The sequence below is a fragment of the Geotrypetes seraphini genome, chromosome 10 (genome assembly GCF_902459505.1).
Source record: "Geotrypetes seraphini chromosome 10, aGeoSer1.1, whole genome shotgun sequence".
Taxonomy (NCBI): Eukaryota; Metazoa; Chordata; class Amphibia; order Gymnophiona; family Dermophiidae; genus Geotrypetes; species Geotrypetes seraphini.
In genome coordinates this window covers 6018327-6040701 of record NC_047093.1, presented here as the reverse complement: position 1 = coordinate 6040701, position 22375 = coordinate 6018327, and the positions used below count along the sequence as shown (strand labels likewise).

General features: G+C 46.4%; 1 protein-coding gene across 1 annotated transcript in view; it reads right to left on the bottom strand.

Annotated features, from left to right (window-relative positions):
- Positions 1-22375, bottom strand: part of RNF213 (ring finger protein 213) — a 194263-nt gene that overhangs the window by 110823 nt on the left and 61065 nt on the right. Inside the window, 2 exon segments of the mRNA XM_033962240.1 lie at positions 697-819; positions 1428-1526. Of these exon segments, the coding sequence (XP_033818131.1) occupies positions 697-819; positions 1428-1526 (222 nt within the window).

Below are 22375 nucleotides of genomic sequence, written 5' to 3'. Positions count from 1 at the left end.
TTAATTAATTCATAAGAACATAAGAATATCCTTCCTGGTATTACTTGGTATTAGTCAGAATACGTCTTCAGGAGGCCAATCCATAGTAACAGCAGTCCATGCCACTGATCCAGGGCAAGAAGTGGCTTCTCCCATGGCTATCTCAACAGCAGACTATAAACTTTTCCTCCAGGAACTTGTGCAAACCTTTTTTTAAAACCAGCGACATTAACCATTCTTACCACATCCTCTTGCATAAGAGCTTATGAATAGCCTTACTGGGTTAGACCAATGGTCCATCCAGCCCAGTATCCCGTCTTCACAGAGACCAAGCCAAGTCACAAGTACCTGTCAAAAACCCAAATAGCAGCAGCAGTCCATGCCACTGTGATCAGTTTTATATTCTTTCCCGATAGATTTATTTATTTAAAAGACTTAAAGCCCACTTAACCCCCCAGGTGGGTTCCAGAAATACTTATATAATCAATAATATATTTAAAACACACATTTCACAAACACAGTGAAAAATCACATTCGAACCTATCCCCAACCCACAGAATACTGCACAGTATCAATCACCGTTCCTCATCCACCCAGGTGTTTTAAAAAACTTCATAAACCTTTGTAAACTCTCAGCCATTTGTAAATATCCAAAGTGTCCTCATCCACCAATGGATGTAATAATAGAGTGAATGCAGGTCAAATTATTTGGACTACCTGGCATGCAGAATGCACGGCTTCAATTGCGCATCTCTCAAAGCACTTGGCGATGGACTTGTGAAATGTCTCCAAAATGACATGGTGCATGCAGTACACCTCGATCTGATTGAATGGGCTCACCTGTTGAGGAACAGACAGAGGGGCAGGGGAGCAACTTCAGCCTATCATGGCACTTCTTACATGCTGTGTTATATCCCCCCGAATCCCCAATAATCACAGTTCTAGGTGGGGGTTTAAGCAGCATTATCACTACGTAGAAGTCTGTATAAACATGTTACAAAGATTTATACATGATACATAACATTATGAAATTGTACAATATATCAAAATAGCAAGACATTACTACCTCTCTCAAACAGGTCCTCTTGGAAATTTCTTAGCAAACTGTATATTTTATTTTTAGCTTTCTTAAAGTTTCTGTATTTTCCTCTGACTATCTGCATATTGTAACTTGCTGAATGTCCAGCTCTCTTGAATGTAAACTGCCTAGAAGTCGCAAGATTGTGGCGGTATAGAAGAATAAAGTTATTATTATTACCATGGGGCCAACTTCTGCTCCCACCACCACCACCACTTTTGTTATTTCCTAGGAAAGACCTGCTCCACAGGTGAAAAAGACAAATCACTGGCCAAATTCACTGCGGACTATGGAGAGGAGAAAGGAGGGTGGCCCACATGTTGTGGTGTATAAGAACTCCCCACCCCCACCAGCTGTGCTGCAGTGATACCTGTTTGATTCTCCCTTCGAGGTCCGACAGAAGCGAGTTTCTCCACGACTCAGCCTGCTCCTCAGTATGAAAGGTTAGAGACACAAACCGATTCCAAACCTAAAATACACAAAAACGTACAAAAGAAACAAACGTCAATGGGGGACCCAGAGCTAACACATTCAGCCTTATTTGCAAAGGTTGGTTATCAGAGGACCCATTAGGTCAACGCCAACTCCTAGTAGTGGTTGGAGAGATCATATCAGAGTCACAGGAGCAAGAAAAGGAATCCCCGCTCTACTGTGGCAGACCTGCCAAGGGGGCCGACTTTCAGAGCGGGAGATTTAGAGCCTGCCCATAGCTCCATCTAGCCCCACCCAAAGCTCCGCCCCTGGTACACATTGGGGCACCAGAGTTAGCCTCTCCTTCTAGCAGCAGCAGGAGACACCTTCCTCAAATGTCTCCTGTTGCCGTGGGACCAGCAGAGAACGTTTAATGAGGGCGATTCCTGCTGTCATCGGAAAGAGGCCACTCAGCAGGAGATCCTGATTCCCTGGCAGGAGTGCAGGAGATGACCCGCAAAAGCGGAGACTTGGCAGGTCTGAACCTGACCAGCTGCAACTGCAGCATTTTGTTCAGCCTAGAAACGAAACATGAAGTTCTTGTATTAGATGAACCGATACTGTGTGATAGGACCAGAAAACCAAGACAAAGATTGAGAAAGGCTTGTTCAAAACATGGCTCATAAATCAGTTATCACCATCAAAAGTAGTCACAAAGGCCCAGATTCTGTAAACAGCGCCAGCCACATGTCAATCACACTTGGGTGCTGTTAACAGAATTGCAGCTACCGGCACCTAAGAAAAATCTTACACACCCGTACTGTAGGCCTGTAGGATTTTAAAGGCCTTCCAAAAAGTGAAAACCCCCAAAATAAAAACTGATCAGCAAAAGAGAATTCTCTTGTGTAAACTCACACGAAGATCACTTAATTGCACGACAAAAAATAAAAAATAATAATAATTAATTAGGAACATGTGCCTTAGTGTAATGATGGTTCTCAGTATTCACAACTCATATTTTAAGAGCTGAGAGCTCATAATAACCCAACAGGGTATTAAGCGTGGACCTAATTTTCATATGCTAAATGTTTGTAAATCAATACGTGAGTAACAACGCAAAAATCATAAAGTGAAAATCTTTACACTGTGAGGTATCTTTGTAAAATTATCAAAACATTCAAGAGTTTTTTCTCAAAAAGAGGTCCAATCCCCTAAATCTGAAGCCTTATGATAGGGCAATTCAATCATAATTGTTAGAGAGAAGGAAAGGTACTTATCTCCATTGGCGTATAAGAAGTGGTAAATAAATTAGGCCCTACAGAGCTCCGTTATGGAGGCCAAAATCCCCTTCTTCAGGAGTGGGCACACTGGAAACAAAACTTGACACTAGGAGAAGAGTCAGATTTCTTTTCCATCAATGTCATTTTTCTGTTTTGGTCCAATCTATTATATTATCCCGGTTAGATTATAGTAACGCCATTTATATTGGCATCACTAAGAACTGCCTTCAAAGACAATTGATTCAGAATACCGCCGCAAAGTTGATCTATGGAAAGAGCAAATTCGACCATGTGACTCTTGCTTTTCTCTCTCCATTGGCTCCCGGTTTATTTTAGAATTCGGTTTAAGTGTTTATGTCTTGTTTTTAAGATTTTACATGGTATCTTTGCTCCTCTCGTTCCTCTGCTATGGAATGTTATTAGATTTTCATATGCGAGAGGCATTCATTGATTTAAACTTTCTCTTCCTTCTAGGAAAGGAATTCAAGGAGTTAAGAATTTTAGCAGCTCTCTGGCGTTTAAATTTCCCCATCTATGGAATGAACTTCCCCTAATTTTGAGATGTCCCAGGTCCTTCCAAATCTTTCGTAAACTTCTAAAAACTTTTTATTCGCTAAACATTTTGAAAACTAACTCTTGTATTTCAGTTTACTTTTTTTATTTTTTTAATTTATTGTTAATTGCGTAGAGCTTCCTTTGGTTGAAGACCCGGTATATAAGGTTAAGTTTTAGTTTAGTAGAGAGGAATTCCAGCTGACTGGCAAAATGGCGCTTCGGCCTACTTTGACCTTAAGATGACACTAGTTGCCATGTTGTAGGTGCGATTTTGGCGCCTACTTTTTAAAATCAATTTTAAATGGTGCATTTAATTACCGCGTCAATTAAAGAATTTAGTTAGACGCTGGTAGGTGCGATCCAGGCGCCGTTTACAGAATATGGCCCAAAGTGTGTAATGAGCACACAGAGTTTGATACCTGAAGGGATTGTCCCAGTAAATACTGAGACTAACTCCAGCACTTTAATTCTCTCTTTAACCCCCCCAAAACAAACCGTCATCCATAGAATATTCACCTGGGTAGAAAGAGGGGGCCCTTCGGTTTAGTTAAACTGTGCTTAGTGCAGAGCAGCTGGAATTACTAAACAAACTCAAACTGCAGAGACAGACACCTTAAACAAATAAATAAGTTCTGCTAAAGACCCAGGTCAATTATTTTGATAATTTACGAGCTAATCAGCCCGTTTTTAATGAGTGTCAGGGGCTTCTTAGTCAAAGAATGCTTAGAGCAGGGGTGGGCAACGAGGACTGGAATCCAGTCAGGTTTTCAGGATTTCCCCAGTGAATATGCATGAGATCTATTTGCAAGCACTGCCTCCATTGTATGCAAATGAATCTCATGCATATTCATTGGGGAAATCCTAAAAACCCAACTGGATTGTGGCCCTCGTTGCCCACCTCTGGTTTAAGAGGGTGATGCTCTAATTACTAAGCTGCGGTAAGGTTTTATAGTTATCCCATGGCAATTGCCATAATGTTTAGTGACTGGAAAGCCTCGGTGAATAGGTGCATTCGTTGTACAGATTAAGATTTTGATATCGGTACCTTTTTATGTTTTTTCCTTCCCGTGCCCTTTTTAACATCTATCTTGTTTCTTTGGGAAATTTTTTACAGAGCTTAAAGCTTAAATTCTATATTTAGCGGATGATATAGTCATCCTGCTAACCTGTCTTGTCATCTGAGTTTACAAATTCATTATCAACTATTTTAAATCAGATTGAACTCTGGATGGCTGCCTTCAAACTCAAATTAAATTCAGAAAAAAACAAATTTTTTTTTAGCAACTCCCAATGATAAAATCAAAGAAATAATGATACATGTAAATGGGATGGATTACATTTTCAAACAATCTTTACAAATATTGGGAGTAACTTTGGATAAACACCTCACATTGGAAAAACATTCTGATTTAATATTTAAAAAAAGCATTTTGGTGCTTTGGAAGCTCCGCACCATCAAGAAGTACTCTGATGAAGCCTCTTTTCGCTTGTTAACTCAATCTTCCATTTTAAGTATTCTGGACTACTGTAACATCATATATTTGGGTGCTTTTAAGAAAATTCTCAAAAAGTTGAGAATAGTTCAGAATACGTCTGTTCGTCTTATTTTTGGTTTAAAAAATGGGAGCATATTACTCCATTCTATCAAAAGCTTCATTGGCTGCCACTGGAATCCAGAGTCTTATTTAAGTCCTTATGTATCTGCTACAAAGCAGTATTTGGCATGCCACCAGGCTATCTTAGCCCGAGTTACATTAATAAGAGCTCTCGAAGAGTACACTTGTTTGCATATCCCTCAATAAAATCCTGTCATTACAAAAGGTTCCTCGACAAAACCTTTTCTTTTCAGGTGGCCACACTGAATACATGGCTTGCCAAAATTGCGTTAGAAGCTTTCTCTTATCTTGATTTTAGAAAACAGATAAAAAACATAAGAACATAAGAAGTTGCCTCCGCTGGGTCAGACCAAGAGGTCCATTGCGCCCAGCGGTCTGCTCCCATGGTGGCCCACCAGGTCCATGACCTTTAAGGAGATCCTTGTCTACACCCTTGTATCCCCTTTATCCTTACCCTTTTCATAAGCTATCCCTACCTTTATCTGTATCCCTCAATCCCTGTATCCTTCAAGAATTTGTCCAATCCTTCTTTGAAGCCCCTTAGTGTACTCTGTCCTATTACAACCTCAGGAAGTGCATTCCAGGTGTCCACCACCCTGAGTGAAAAAGAACTTCCTAGCATTTGTTCTAAACCTGTCCCCTTTCAACTTTTCCAAGTGCCCCCTTGTTCTTGTGGTTCCCAATAGGCTGAAGAATCTCCTTTTCTACCTTCTCTATGCCCTTCATGATCTTGAAAGTCTCTATCATGTCTCTCTGAGTCTCCGCTTTTCCAGGGAGAAGAGCCCCAGCCTTTCTAACCATACCTTTTATCAGCTTCATCGCTCTTTTCTGAACCCTCTCAAGCATCGCCATGTCCTTTTTGAGGTAAGGTGACCAATATTGGACACAGTATTCCAGATGCGGGCGCACCAGTGCACGATACAGCGGCATGATGACTTCCTTCGTCCTGGTTGTAATACCCTTCTTAATGATGCCCAACATTCTATTGGCTTTCTTTGAGGCTGCTGCGCATTGTGCCGCTGGTTTCATTGTTGTATCCACCAGCACACCCAAGTCCTTTTCAAGGTTGCTTACCCCTAGCATTGATCCCCCCATTTTGTAGCTGAACATTGAGGTTTTTTTCCCCGAGTGCATGACCTTGCATTTCTCTATGTTAAATTTAATTTGCCATTTATTTGCCCATTCCTCCAGTTTGCTTAGGTCCCTTTGTACGTCTTCGCAATCTTCCGCTGTTCTGACCCTGTTACAGAGTTTAGTGTCATCTGCAAATTTTATAATTTCACACTTCGTCCCCATTTCCAGGTCGTTTATAAATACATTGAACAACAGCGGTCCGAGTACTGACCCCTGGGGAACACCGCTCGTGACCCTCCACCAGTCCGAGTAGTGGCCCTTCACTCCAACCCTTTTCTTTCTGCCCGCCAGCCAGTGTTTAATCCATCTGTGCACGTCCCCCTCCACTCCGTGGTTCCGCAGCTTCCTAAGTAGCCGCTCATGGGATACCTTGTCAAAGGTTTTTTGGAAGTCGAGATAAATGATGTCAATGGGTTCCCCTTTGTCCATCTGGCTGTTTATCCCTTCAAAGAAGTGCAGTAGGTTCGTCTGACACGATCTTCCCTTGCAGAAGCCATGCTGGCTTGCCTTCAATTGTCCATTTTTTTCTATGTGCTCGCAGATGCTGTCTTTTATCAGTGCTTCTACCATCTTGCCCGGAACTGAAGTCAAGCTTACTGGCCTGTAGCTCCCCGGGTCGCCCTTCGATCCCTTTTTGAAGACAGGTGTGACATTAGCTATTTTCCAGTCCTCCGGGATCTCCCCAGTTCTCAAAGATAGGTTGCAAATTTGTCGGAGTGTTTCCACTATTTCATTTCTTAGTTCTTTCAGCACCCTTGGGTGGATTCCATCCGGTCCCGGTGATTTGACGCTTTTCAACCTATCTGCTGGAGGACATCCTCCTGGTTTACCTCTATTTGCAACAGTTTTCTTTCTTTGTCTCCACTTATGATCTCCTCCGGTTCTGGCACAATTGATGTGTCTTCGCTTGTGAAGACTGACAAGAAGAACTCGTTCAACCTGTCTGTGACCTCTTTTTCCTCCTTTACCACTCCTTTTCTGTCTCCATCATCCAAAGGTCCTACTTCCTCCCTCGCTGGCTGCTTCCCTTTAATGTATCTGAAGAACAGTTTGAAGTTTCTTGCTTCCCCAGCCAGCCTCTCTTCGTATTCCCTTTTAGCCTTCCTAACCACTCGGTGACATTCCTTTTGGTATTTTTTGTGCTCTTTCCAGTTTTCCCCGCTTTGGTCCTTCTTCCACTTCCGGAACGATTTTTTCTTGTCACTTATTGCTTTCTTCATTTCATTTGTTATCCATACCGGGTCTTTTGTTTGGTTTTTTTTTTTGCACCCTTTCCTAAACCTGGGGACGTACAGATTTTGTGCTTCTTGCACCGTGTCCTTGAATAGAGACCAGGCTTTTTCAATGGTTTCTATCCTTTGTGAGCTATTTCTGAGTTTCTTTCTCACCATTACTCTCATAACCTCATAGTTCCCTTTCTTGAAGTTGAGTATTGTCGTTGTGGTTCTCTTCACCTTTGATGTTCCTACTTCTAATTTGTACCGGATCATGTTATGATCGCTGTTTCCTAGTGGTCCTATTACTTCCACTTCCTTCGCAGGTCCCCCTAGTCCATTAAGGATTAGGTCGAGGGTGGCATCCCCTCTCGTTGGTTCCTTGACAAGCTGTTCCATAAAGCAGTCCCTCACAGCCTCTAGGAATTCTGCTTCCCTCGCACAGTTGGAGTTTCCAATATTCCAGTCTATCCCAGGGTAGTTAAAATCCCCCATTACCATCACTCTTCTGTTTGTGCATTCCCGCCTCAATTCTGCTCCCAGCTCTTTGTCGTTTGCTTCTGTTTGCCCAGGTGGGCGATAGTACAGTCCTAATTTTGTGTCAGCTCCATTTTTTCCTGGTAATTTAACCCATAATGATTCCAATCCTTCCGCCGTTGCTGCCTTATCCACTTTGGTCAAGTGAACAGTGTCCTCTATATACAGTGCTATTTAGTGTAGTTACTTACCTGTAACGTAGGTTCTCCGTGGACAGCAGGATAGTCAGCCACATATGGGTGTTGTCCCAACACCTCCCAATTTGCGGATAAGCTCTCCAATAGCTCAGAGAGATTTTTTTTTTTTTTTCTCTGAGCACGTGCAGTGCCCGGGCCCCACTGGGCATGCCCGAGCCCTACCCATTTCCCCCTGCTTCCCCCTAATCCCCAGGATGTTCCTAGCTGTGGCCGGGTCGGCCGTAAGGGAAGGTGGGTGGGTTGTGTGGCTGACTATCCTGCTGTCCACGGAGAACCTACGTTACAGGTAAGTAACTACACTTTCTCCTAGGACAAGCAGGATGAGTCAGCCACATATGGGTGACTCCCTAGCCGAGGGATGTACCGACTGGACCTGCGCCTTAGCGCTTTGTGCATCCCTCGCCTGGCTGTGGAGGCCGAGCCGGGCAGGGTAATCAGGCAAAGCAGGTAAAGTTGTGGAAACAAGGTTTTAGATATAGTGCTGTGTTAACTGAGACGTTCAAGTATCTTACGGGCCGCATCGAGGCGGAGGAAGATATCTTCTTTTTCAAGGGTCCCACAACAACAAGAGGGCATCCGTTGAAAATCAGGGGCGGGAAACTACGAGGTGACACCAGGAAATTCTTTTTCACCGAAAGAGTGGTTGATCGCTGGAATAGTCTTCCACTACAGGTGATTGAGGCCAGCAGCGTGCCTGATTTTAAGGCCAAATGGGATCGGCACATGGGATCTATTCACAGGGCAAAGGTAGGGGAGGGACATTAAGGTGGGCAGACTAGATGGGCCGTGGGCCCTTATCTGCCGTCTATTTCTATGTTTCTATGTAATACTCACAGAACAATGAACTGGTCAATGACAATCAATGAACAGTGAGAAACCAACTGGTCAACAGTGACCATTCGTACTTGCATGTGAGAATTCATACTTGCCTATTCCACTTTCAGTCTAGACAGGAGTGCTGGAAGACCTACTTAACTCACAGAACAGCGAAAACTGGTCAATGACAATCAATGAACAGTGAGAAAACCAACTGGTCAACGGTGACAATTCATAACTGGTCAATAGTGACAATTCGTACTTGCATGTGAGAATTCATACTTGCCTATTCCACATTCAGTCTAGGAAGAAGTGCTGGAAGATCTACTTAATCAATATCTATAACACCCTACTTGAACAGTGTTTGTCGATATTTATAACACCCTACTTGATCAGTGTTTGTCAAGGCTGTGCTAGTGGTTGCTGTCCCTCCCGGGAGGGAAGAGCCACTTCCAAGACTGCTCGGCCGAATGCATTTGGAGCGTGGAATGCTATGTCGAGGCAGTAGTGCTTGGTGAAGGTGTGCATGGAGGACCAAGTGGCTGCATCGCAGATGTCCCCTATTGGTGTGTGGTGCAGATGTGCCGTTGTGTTGGCTATGGTTCTGCGCTGGTGGGCGTAGGCTCCCACCTGCGGTTGATGCTGCGCTTTTCTATAAGTGAAGGGGATGCACTCTTATATCCAGCGCGAGCGCCTGCGTTTGGTGGCCGGAAGTCCTGGTCTGTTTTGGTCGTAGGAGACGAACAATTGAGGCTTGTCTAATCTGCTGCATAGTCAGGGCCCGCACACAGTCCAGGAGGTGTTGCTGAGGTGGCAGTGTGCCTCCCTGTGGGGAGATGTAGAGTGCCGGGAGGCACGCTGAAGCCACCTTCGGCAAGAATCGGGGGTGGGTTCTGGGTACCACCCTGTTCTCATTAGGGAGTGTGTCGGTAGACACGATGGTCAGGGTTTTCCCAGCCAGGAATACAGGATCTGCCTCCCCCAAAGGTTTGAAGGGGTCGAGGTGAGATGATGCGGCCCCAAGTTGAGGTCCCATCCGGGCAGTGGTGGTCTGACCGGTGGGTGCAGATTGGACAGTCCCTTCATGAAATTCTGTGATTACTGGATGCGTCGACACTGGTTTGCTGTCTAGGCCAGCGTGGTATGCCGTGATTGCACTTAGGTGGACCTTGATGGAAGTGGGTTTTAGGTCCCCCTGAGATAAGCTCAGTATGTACTGCAGGATGTCCGGTATGGGGCAGTTGTAGGGGTCTCGCTGCGTGTCTGTGCACTGGTAGCGGAACCTTCTCCCTTTCAACCCATAGCGTTTTCTGGTTGAAGGTCTTCTGGCTGCCATAAGAGTATGCTCCACGTCTTGTGGTAGGTTCATCCTCTCATCATCCATGCGGTCAGGGCTAAGGAACGCAGGTCGTGGTGGAGGGTAAGGTTCCCGCGTTGTGTAATGAGAACTGCACTGATCGGGAGCGGGGAGAGGTGAACCGCTATCCCTTGCCGGAACGGGAACCATGGTTGCAGGAGCCCGAACAGGGCAATCATGATCACCGTTGCTCTGTCCTGAAGAATCTTCTGCAGGACTTAGGGTGTTCCAACTCACAGACAGACCGTCGGGGCTGAGACGGCGATGGGTTGATCTCTTTGCGCAGAAGGTCGAGTATTTTGAGTTCGGTTCGGTTGCAAACAGGTCGATGCTCGGTGTGCCCCAGGTGCTGAAGATCTTCTTCATCGCCGCTGGGTTGAGACACCACTCATCGGGATCCAGCTGGTGGCTGAGTCTTTCTGCCAGGTTGTTCTGCTCCCACAGGAGGTAAGTTGCCTGGATGGGGCATTGAATGGAGTTGGAGAACTCCCACATGTGGCAAGCTTCCTTGCATAGCGAGGTTGACCCTGTCCCTCCCTGTTTGTTGATATAGTGCAAGGCCACCTGGTTTTCTGTTTGGGTGAGGACTGCCCTGCCTGTTTGAAGGTTTCGAGGGCATTCCCTAAGGCCCGGAGCTCCAGTAGGTGGGTGGTCAGAGGTTGGGTACACTGGTCCTAGTGACGTCTGAGGTGCCCTTTCAGGGATCACATGAGTAGTCTGGTGTGCTGCACAACAAAGACCGGAGCGTGCTGACGATGAGCTGCTGGCAGGGATGCACTGGGCCATGGATGTCATGGCGTCGATCTGGTAGTCCCGTAGGACGGCCTTGGTCTGCGTGGTGTCGATGACTGCCCAGATGAACGATATCCCCTGGGTGGATATCAGGTGGGATTTCATGTAGTTGATGAGGAACCCCAGTTCTTGGAGGAGGGTTATGGTGGTTGACGGGGCTGCCAGCTGTCGAGAGAAGATAGGACGTGCACCCCTTGAAGGCGAGGATGTGCCACTGCCACGCACTTTGTGAACGCTCTTGGAGCCGTTGAGAGTCCAAGGGGCAGGACCTTGTACTGGAGGCGTCTGTCTTGGCTTTAGAAGCGACAATGCCTCCTGTGGGCTGGGTGCATGGGATACTAGCCAATACTCGGGCTGTAACAGGGCCAAGACTGTACCCAGAGAGTGTATCTGGACCTTGTGTATGCATCTGTTGAGCTTACAGAGATCCAGGAACGAGCGTTGTCCTTGTCCATGGTGACGCGGGGTTTCCTGGAGTAGAAACCCCTTGATGATCTCCTCTGTTCGTCACCGCCTCTATTGATTCTGCCGAAGCAGGTCCTCTCCTTGCTGCAGGAAAGTTGGGTCGTCAGATGGAGGGTGCCCCGCCCACTCGGGGGGGGGGGGGGCGGGAGTGGAGACGAATTCGGAATCCCTGCTTGATGATGCTGAGGGCCCACTGGTCGATGGTGATCCTGAGCCAAGCCTTCGCAGACAATCTGATCCTGCTGGGCCGGAGGGTGGTCAAGATTCTGTTTTTGTCTTGGGGAGAGGGCTGCCCTTGGATGCCCTGCCCCTCGGGCGGTGCTTGTTTGCATAGCAGTTATGTTACTGTTGCGAGCGCTGGGGCACAGACTGCTGCCAGTGTGGACTGGCTCAGTTGTGAGCTGGAGTCTCTATTTTATTTTATTTATTTATTTCCTCTCACTGGCCTCCTGATAAAGCCGCATCTGGAACTGGAGCGCAGCAATTCGTGCGCTCAGCATTACGCCCTCGAAGGTCTTTTTCCCCGTGGAAACCAGGGTTTTTCAGGTCCTTCCCTGACAGGGGTTGGAGGGGGGGGTCGTGTTGCCCTGTTTCTCTTAAGCTACCGCAATGTCCATGTATGGCTGCTGCGGGTTGTCGAATCCCTGGGCTGGAAAGATCTGGTACTTCAATCCCAGTCTCCTTGATGTTGGTTGCCCTGAGGAGGGAGTCAGCCAAATCTTGTCTCTGCAGTCCAGGAGGTTCTTGTGGACTGGAATCGCCACTGCCTGCGTGAAGTACTGGTACTTGTAGTACTCTGTCTTGGGTACTTGTTGTCCACCCACGTGGATCTTGAGAAAGGCTGTGAGTTTCTGTAGGGACTTGGGGTGAGTCCTCGTTTGTGGGGGGGGTTTTTGTAAATATTTATTTATCTTTGTGGGTGGTGACTCGGGGCGTGGCTGGAGGCTGGTGTGTAGATTGTTCCTCCGTTGCTTGGGTGCATGGCATGCCGCTGAACCGCGCCATGTTGTTGTGCGTGGCTCCCTCTAAAGGGGGGCATAGTGGGGAGTGTAGCCCGCTGAGAGAGGAGTGGGTCAGCAGGAGGATTAACTGTGGCTGCTGGTCCCACCCCTGGTGGTTCGCAGGTTCATGTGCTGCTCCACTTGACTGGTTGGGTGGCTCCATGTACCCCACCGCCCTTCTCTGTCCTTCTTGAGAGGGGGGGAGAGCCTGCAGAGAAGGGGCAGGATGCACCCCTTCATCTGTGCCAGTGCTCCTGGCTGCGTTTCCCACTGTGCCTGGAGGCAGAGAAAGAGGAGTGATAATGCCTCTTGAGTGGGCTTCTGCTGCTGTACTGCCTATTGTATATTAAACTGTACAGCGCTGCATATGCCTTTCAGTGCTATAGAAATCATGAATAGTACAGAGTCCCTCATGCTAGCTGGAAAAGCACTCTGCCTAGGTTTTATGAAGAGCAAACAGCTTTTTAGACTGAGGAGTTTCAAACCCCCACCTTTGGAGAGGCATGGTCTGACATGCCGCATCTCTGAAGATATCAGCACCCTGCTGAGAAAGGCAGACTCCTCGTTCCCAACATGAGAGGGGGAGGGGGCGGGGTGGGAAAGGTGTGAATTGTAGACTCTGCAGGACCCCAAGAGGGAAAGAAACATCAAGTTGTTTTTTTTTTTTTTTTTTCCCCAGCATGTCCTTTATGAGCTGAACTCTGGGGCAGCATGTCTCCTACTGGGGGGAGAGGTCTGCAGGTCCCCTCCAAGGGAAAGAAGCATGGGAGATTCTTTCTCCTTAAATTCAGATTGGGAGGAGGGTGGGGCAGAGCCCTCGGGGCTGCAACAGATTATCAGAGGTTTTCCCAAAAACAAGCAGATAGGACTTACCTTTGAACCCCAATCGGCTCCCTGCAGAGGCTGGCTGTAAGAGGCAGCATGCCGTCTGGAGGGTGAAAGCCCCGATCTGTTGCTTGCAGAGGCTGTGGATTTATGCAGCAGCATGCAAGACTCCTATCGGCTGCCCTGCAGAGGATGGCTGTGCATGGCAACATGCAGGGATTCCTGGAGAGATCTCTCGGTCTGGCAAGACTCCTATCAGCTGCCCTGCAGAGGTTGGTTCTAAGCGGCAACATGCAGGGACTCCGGGAGATATTTCTCTACCGGGCCAAGTGCAGGCAGGGGGATTAGCTGAGCCAGGGCATCTTGGAGGCTCCTTGCCACTGTAGCTTGTGGATCCCCCGCTGCTGCATTCTGATGAGGATGGCTGCTGGAGGAAGATTCTCGGGCCTCACTTCTCTTCATGCCCTGCAGAGGCTGGCTGTAAGCAGTAACATGCAGGAACTCCTGGAGAGATCTCTCGGTCTGGTGAGACTCCTGTCGGCTTCCTGCAGGGGCTGGCGGCTAGCGACAGCATGCAGGACCTCCGGGAGAGATTTCTCGACCGGGCAAGCTGCAGTCGGGGGGGTTGACTGAGCCAGGATGTCCTGGAGGCTCCTCACCGGATTCGTCTGTGGATCCCCCGCTGCTACGCTCCGATGAGGATGGCTGCTGGAGGAAGATTCTCGGGCCTCATTTCTCTTCATGAAGTCTCTCAGTGCCCTCTTCCTTAGCTTGTGTGCACGTGGTGACATGTGCGCACAATGCAAGCCACACGGAAACCTCGAGCGCCGGATCCAATCAGTGGGCGCACAATTCATGAGGATCCAGTGTGTTCATCCTCCTCCTGCATCCCAGTTGTTTCTTTAGATGATTCAGGCATCTTCAAGTTGATGAGTAGAAAAGTTGTAATGGAGAGCTGTAGAAAAATCCGACCGATGGGAACGGGCGGAAACTAAAGACTGGGGATTAGAGGGAAGCAGGGGGAAATGGGTAGGGCTCGGGCATGCCCAGTGGGGCCCGGGCACTGCACGTGCTCAGAGAAAAAAAAAAAAAATCTCTCTGAGCTATTGGAGAGCTTATCCGCAAATTGGGAGGTGTTGGGACAACACCCATATGTGGCTGACTCATCCTGCTTGTCCTAGGAGAACTCCACCCTTCTTGTGTGTCCTGTCTCTCCTATATAGATTGTACCCTGGTAGTACTACGTCCCATTTGTTTTCCTCATTCCACTAGGTTTCTGTGATTCCAATGATATCCAGGTCCTCTTTTTTGGCCATGATTTCCAGCTCTCCCATTTTGACTCTTAGGCTCCTTGCATTTGCGTACAAGCAATTTAAGTTCTGGTGTTTTTTTGTTCCCGCTGTTTTTCCTTGCATTTTGCTCCTCTTGCCATTCCCCTCATGGGCTGCCAGCCCCTGATTTTTGTTTCGTCCTTCCTCTTCCTGTGGTGCGCCTTCCTCGTCCTCAACCTGTTTCCCTATGTCCACCTGGTCTTCTGGCTCCTGTTTGGTCTTTTGTCTGACTAGTTTCTGTTTGCCCTTCTCTTTGTTTTCTAGTTTCTCCTGGTCCTTTGATCCCTGTAGCTCGTCTTTTGCTTCTTCCCAGCATTTTTCCTGCTCAGTATATTCATTTGATACTTATGTCCGAACTGTCAACGTCCGGTCGAATGTCAGCTTTCCCCTACTTCTCAGTAAACTAAACTAAACTAAATCTTAGGTTTGTATACCGCGCCATCTCCACAAGCGTAGAGCTCGGCACGGTTTACAGGGTTAGGTTGAAAAGGAGCTAGGAAGATAAAGAGGGACAGGGTACCAAAGAGCGGGAGGTGTTAGATTTTTGAAAAGAGCCAAGTTTTCAGGTGTTTGCGGAAGGATTGGAGGGAGCTTGAAATTCTGAGCGGGGATGTGAGGTTGTTCCAGAGTTCTGTGGTTCTAAAGGGGAGGGATGTTCCTAATTTTCCTACGCGGGATATACCTTTTGCAGAAGGGAATGATAGTTTCAGTTTTGGGGAGGATCTAGTGGAATTAGGGTTAGAGGAGTTCCAGAAGAGTGGGATAACAGGAGGGAGAATGCCATGTAGGATCTTGAAAGCTAAATAGGCACATTTAAAGAGGACTCTGGAGTGAACTGGGAGCCAGTGAAGTTTGGACAGGAGTGGGGAGACGTGGTCGAACTTGCCTTTAGCGAAAATAAGCTTGGCCGCGGCGTTCTGGATTAGCTGAAGTCTATGGAGTATTTTTTTAGTTAGGCTTAAATAGATGGAGTTGCAATAATCCAGTCTAGAGAGGATGGTGGATTGAACAAGGACGACGAAGTGAGAATGATGAAAGTACGATCTCACTTTCCTCAGCATATGAAGACTAAAGAAGCATTTTTTTACCAAGAAGTTGAGGTGGTCATTGAAGGAGAGAGAGGAGTCTATGATGATGCCAAGGACTTTGCTTGAAAACTCAAGCTGAAGAGTGGAGCCGGAAGATAATGGGATGGAGATGGGTAAATGACCTAATATTGGGCCGAGCCAAAGTAGTTTTATTTTGGACTCGTTCCAATTTCATTTGTACAGAATGTGCCCAGGATTGAAGGTTCATTATACATGGGGATATGTTCTCAGCAAGGTTAGTGAGGTTCGAGTCGGTCTCAAGGAGGATGAGGATATCGTCAGCATAGGTGTAGAGAGTTTCCAGGGGGGATAGATGAAGGAGTTTCAAAGAGGACATGTAAATATTGAAAAGGATAGGAAAGTCTTCTCTATTTCCCTCTTGACGTTGTTCGCCAACAGTCTCGTTCCTGCCGTGCTCAGATTTAGTACGTCCCTCCTGAAGAGCTTGTTCTTCCCCAAAAAAGTTGTCCAGTTCTTCTCAAAGTGAAAACCTTCCTCTTCGCACCATTTCCTCAGCCATGCGTTTATTGCTCAATTATTCAATAGACTAGCAACCTAATGTATCTTATTAGTTACTTATAATTTTTATCTCATTTTAAGATGCTTGTATCTTCCCACTGTAAGCTTTTAACTTTGCTTAAATTTTAGATGATTTAAATTTTAAATATCTATTTGTACTGTATGTATAATGATTGATTGATTGATGTGAACCGCCTAGAACTCCCAGGTATGGCGGTATATAAAAATAAACTATTATTATTATTATTTTTGAAACGATCTATTCTAACCACTTCACAGGTCACGGACCTGATGGGCCGCCGCGGGAGCGGACCGCTGGGCAAGATGGACCTCTGGTCTGACCCAGTGGAGGCAACTTCTTATGTTCTTATGTAATCTAATCTAAGGCTTGGCTTTATATACCGAATCATCATTTTAAGAAAGCTCGACTCGGTTTACAATAGTTAACTTAACAGGACATTCGGAAAAATTGAGAGGGGACAGATTCAGAACCAATGCTAGGAAGTTCTTCTTCACCCAAAGGGTGGTGGACACCTGGAATGTGCTTCCAGAGGGTGTGATAGAACAGAGTACGCTATTTGGTTTCAAGAAGGGATTAGATGATTTTCTGAAGGAAAAGGGGATTGAAGGGTATAGATAGAGAATTGCTATACAGGTCCTGGACCTGATGGGCCGCCGCGTGAGCGGACTGCTGGGTGCGATGGACCTCTGGTCTGACCCAGCAGAGGCATTGCTTATGTGCTTATGAATAATGACAAAATTTCAAGAAAATTAATTTTCAAAATGTTTAGCAAATAAAGTGGTTTTTAAAGATTTATGAAAACATTGAAGTGAACCAGAACATCTTAAAAGAAGCGGAAGATCATTCCAAAGTTGAGAAAATTTAAAAATCAAAGATTGACTAAAAATCATGACTCCTTTAGTCCCTTTCCTGGAAGGAAGAGATACCCTGTTTCCCTGATGGTAAGACACTGTCTTATTTTTTTTGGAAGGCCAAAATATGCTCTAGGGCTTATTTTCGGGGGGATGCCTTATTTACCCATGAAGAAGACTACAGTACACAGTTGGAGGAAGAAAACGGTCGGCTGAAGAATCGGTCGGCCGAAAAATCGTACCGTGTATGGCCAGCTTTATGCATCATACCATATATTGTACCATTTAATGTCCCCAATGTCCTCCATCAGGGAAACACAGTAAAGAGATTATTCTGTAGTGCAGCATCAGAGGGGACTTGACAATGTGAAACCATTGTTTATATACCGTATGCATTTTAAACAGGCTTTATATACAGTAAGTGGTATTGCTCACAGCAAAAGAAACCTGTCTGCGTGTCTCACTTTTGGATGTTCTGGCCGTGAACAAACTCCTGCAGTCTCCGTTAGGGAGGGATGAGGGAAGCTGCCTGTGTTTCCTTGCGCGGAGTCACGTGCGCGCGCTGCAGTCCTGTCACTTCCTCCTCTTCACTTCATGACGAGGCGCGGCACGCAGCCATGGAGGCAAATACGGTAGACGGAGGGACCACACGGAGTCACCCACCGTACCACCCGATTCGGGTAAGCGCAGGTATCGGTGGGTGGCTTATTTGCGGGGGGGTGCCTTATTTTACATTTTTTTCTAAAAAGGGGGGGCTGTCTTATTTGATGGCCCTGCCTTATCATCGGGGAAACACGGTAGCTTAACTTGTTGGATGCCTCATGCAAAAGAGAATCGGTCGACATTCCAAGATAAAGGAAGAAGAGGAGTAAAGATATCATATGGGATCTTGAAAGCAACACAAGCACATTTAAATTGCACTTTAAAATAAACCGGGAGCCAATGAAGACTCTGGAGCAACAGAGTCACATGGTCAAATTTACGTTTCCCAAAAATCAATTTCACAGCAGTATTTTAAATCAATTGCAATCTATAAAGGCAGAGTTTTGTAATGCTGAGGTAAATAACGTAGTCTGAACTGAAATAGAAAAGAGTTTGATTTAACTTCCCTTGTAAGTTTATATTTTTTCTATTTATACTACGTTTTAATATAAACCACTTAGTTAGTCTGTTTTAAGCAGTATATCAAGCAACAATAAACTTGAAACGTGTAATTTGAGGTAGGCATTAGCAACCGTCCCATGCATGATGGGTGCTAACACTGAATTGCTCCCGCCCCCCTCCACGCGCTCACTGCCAGCGAGGACTTCATTACCTTTTCCCCTCTCCCATGCAACCCTGAAGCAAGCAAACCATACTCCTGTCTCCATGTTAGTGGCTGGGGCTGGAGGGGGAGGGGTCCCATCACATTGCCTTAATGAGCAACATCAAATGTTTCTCTGCCTGAGCTGCGTTGTCTGCCATGTCCAAGCTTAATGCACAGGAGCTCGCTTCACATTAACACATATTCACACTGCTTCCCTTAACGTTTGAGCATGCATGCAACTTTATATTTATATAAATAACGATCATTTTAAAGAGGAAAATTTTCAAAGTGGTTCATCAAGGGCAGGTCCTCTCAGCTGCATAGGTCTGCCCAAGTCATTATGTCAAGCTCAGTCTCTAGCAGTATTCAAATCCAAGCTAAAAGACCATTTTTTTTCGAGGCTACTTTCAACTCCTTATTCCCACTCACTGTAAAATTACATACGTTTGTCCATCCTATCATTCTCTCTACAAGAAACTTCCCAACCCCAATATGTCCTGTCTATCTATCAATATTACATGTAAGCTCTTCAGAACCGGGACAGTCTATTACATGGCAAATGTACAGCGCTGTGTATGTCTTTCAGCATTATAGACATGATAGGTAGTAGGTCAAGGGAAGTAACACACAGATGACAGTTTCCAATCTCAGTACTGTTCAACCACATCCTACCTGCACAAAAAGCAGGTGCAAGGGACCTTGTGTATGTCAATTTCCTACCGTATATTCTAAACTAAACCTTAGGTTTGTATACCACTCCATCTCCGCAAGCGCAGAGCTCGGCACGATTTACAGAAGTTAAGAGGAAAGGAACTACAATGAAGGGATATAGGAGAGGGACTGAGAAGATAGAGAGGGACAGGGTAATAGAGAACGGGAGGTGATTAGATTTTTGAAAAGAGTCAAGTTTTCAAGAGTTCTGTGGTTCTAAAGGGGAGGGATGTTCCAAGTTTTCCTGCGCGGGATATACCTTTTATAGAGGGGAAAGATAGTTTCAGTTTTTGGGAGGATCTAGTGGAGTGTGGGTTTGAGGAATTCCAAAAGAGTGGGATAACGGGAGGAAGGACGCCATGTAGAATCTTGAAGGCTATGCAGGCACATTTATAGAGGACTCTAGAGTATATTGGGAGCCAGTGAAGCTTGGAGAGGAGTGGGGAGACGTGATCGAACTTGCCTTTTGCGAAAATAAGCTTGGCCGTGGCGTTCTGAATTAGCTGAAGTCTATGGAGGTTTTTCTTAGTTAGGCTTATATAGATGGAGTTGCAGTAGTCCAGTCTAGAGAGGATGGTGGATTGAACGAGGACGACGAAATGAGAATGATGAAAGCAGATCTCACTTTCCTCAACATATGGAGGCTAAAGAAGCATTTTTTTACCAGGGAGTTGAGGTGATCATTGAAGGAGAGAGAGGAGTCTATGACGATGCCTAGGACTTTGCTTGAAAACTCAAGCTGAAGAGTGGGGCCGGAAGGTAGTGGGATGGAGGTGGGTAAATGATCTAAAATTGGGCCGAGCCAAAGTAGTTTTGTTTTGGACTCATTCAGTTTCATTTGTACAGATTGGGCCCAGGATTGGAGGTTCGTTATACATGTGGATATGTTCTCAGCAAGGTTAGAGAGGTTCGAGTCGGTCTCGAGGAGGATGAGGATGTCATCAGCGTAGGAGTAGAGAGTTTCTAGGGGGGATAGATGAAGGAGTTTCAGAGAGGACATGTAGATGTTGAAAAGGATAGGGGAGAGGGGTGAGCCTTGCGGGACTCCACATTTTGGCTTCCAGGGGATGGATGAGGTACCATTTGTGTTAACGGTGTAGGAGCGGAAGCGTAGGAATTTCGAGAACCAATCTAGGACTGTGGAGCTTATGCCTATTTCGGAGAGTTGGAAGATTAGGATGTCATGTGGACGACATCGAAGGCTGCGGAGAGGTCGAATTGAAGGAGAACAGCAAATTTGTTGCGAGAATGGAGTTGTTGCACCTTAGAGATTAGTGAGGCCAAGAGGGATTCGGTGCTGAAGTTGGGTCTGAAGCCGAATTGGTGGGGTAGGAGAATACAGAATCTTTCTAGGTAGGATGAGAGTTGGGTGGATATGATGGATTCTAATAACTTGGTTAGGAGAGGGATATTTGCTATAGGACGGTAATTTGATGGGATGGAGGGATCAAGGTCGGCCTTTTTCAGTAGAGGGGACAATGAAATGTGTTCCATGTCGGGGGAGAAAAGGCCCGATGTTAGGGCAGAGTTTATAAGTTCGGTGAGGGAAGCTATGGCCTGTGTAGGGATATTCTCGAATAGATAGGAGGGGAAAGGATCCAAAATGCACTTGCAAGTTTTTAGTTTGAGGCAGAGTTTGGAGACTTGCGATTCGGAGATAAGCTCGAAGGCGGTCCAGGATCTGTCGGCAGGAATGGGGGTGGATACAGGTAAGGTAGGGTTGAGGTCAATAGAGGTCAGGGAATTGTAGGAGACTGTGGGTGGGAAGGAGCATCTTTTCATTAAAGAAATTTGCAAGGGCATCGGCTGATAGAGATGGTGGGAGCAAAGATGTGTCTTTTTTTGTAGTTAAGGAGCGCCAGATGTTGAACAGCGCACTGATCTGGTTGTTGGATCTAGAGATCTTGTCTCCGAAGAAGTTCTTCCTGGCTTTTTATAATGTTGAATTGTAAAGTTTAATATTGACCATCCAGGTCTGTCTATCAGAGGGGGATTTAGATTTTTTCCATTTGCGCTCCAAAGCGCGACATTTCTGTTTCAATTCTCTGTGAAGAGGTAAGTACCAGGGGGCCTTTCGGGGGTAGGAGATGGTTTTAGTGGATAATGGAGCAAGGGAGTAGTAGGTGGACTCGGAGAGGGCGGTCCAGTTGCGCCAATGGGATTCGGGGTCTGTAGGTCTAGGGTTGGAGGAGAGTTGGTTGAGGAATTTGGACCAGAATAGGTTGCTCGAGGTTTTTTTTGCGGAAGGTTATGGAATGAGAGGAGTGGGGTGGGGAGTCAAGATGTGACATGAAGATGGGGAGGCAGGTAGTCCCTAAGAAGTGGTCAGACCAAGGGACTTGTTCCCAGCGAGTGTCGTCGGTTGAAGTTTTGAAGGCGGTAAGATCAAGGAAAGTGGTGAAGTCTAGAGTGTGCCCTTTTTCGTGGGTTGGGGATGGGGTGGGTGAGGTGAAGCCTAGAGAGGTAAGGAAGTTGTTGAATTCAGACGTGTTATTGCTGTTGGTGTCGTCAAGGTGGAGATTGATATCACCAACGATCAGAAGTCTTTGAAATTTAAGGAAGGCATTTGTTATGGTCTCAAAGACGAGATTGGAGGATTTGGTCCAAGGGGTGGGTGGGCAGTATAGTAACAGGATGTCCAATGGGTGGGTGCGGAGTTCGTCATTGACTGAGGCAAGCAAATATTCTAGAGAAGCATGGGTGCCCGTCTCAAGGAGCTGGACGTCAAAGAAAGATTTGTAGAGGAGTGCCAGACCACCTCCTTTTCATTTGGGTCTGGGGGAGAAGAGGCCTTGGTAACCGTGGGGGAGGAGTTCGTTTTGTGTGAATAGATCGTCTTTGGCGATCCATGATTCTGTGATGCACAGGAATCCAGGGTTGAGCTCGTCTAGAAGGTCTTTCAAGATTTGGGTCTTATTGCACGCGGATCTGGCATTGCAATAAAGTGTCAGGACTGGGGTGAGAGAGTCCGAGGCAGTGTTGGGAAGATTGGCAAGGGGCAGGGGCTTTAGAGAATCTTGGTTGACTTTTCGGGGGTTTTTCTTGGGAGGGGGATTTCTGGTGCGTATCAGTGTGGGGATTCTGAGTCCAGGGCAGATGTTATTGGTGTTAGCGGGGGAGGGAGGTTTCAGACAGAGGGAAGTATAGAGAGGTGAGCAGAGTAGGAGGAGAAGGATCCAGAAGGATGGGTTCATGGTGAAACCTGGTGCAGTATCACACAAACTTTGCACCAGTGATAGCCAGTTTGAAAACTTCCTCGGACTGCTCCAGACAGAAAAGGAAAAGGCCTG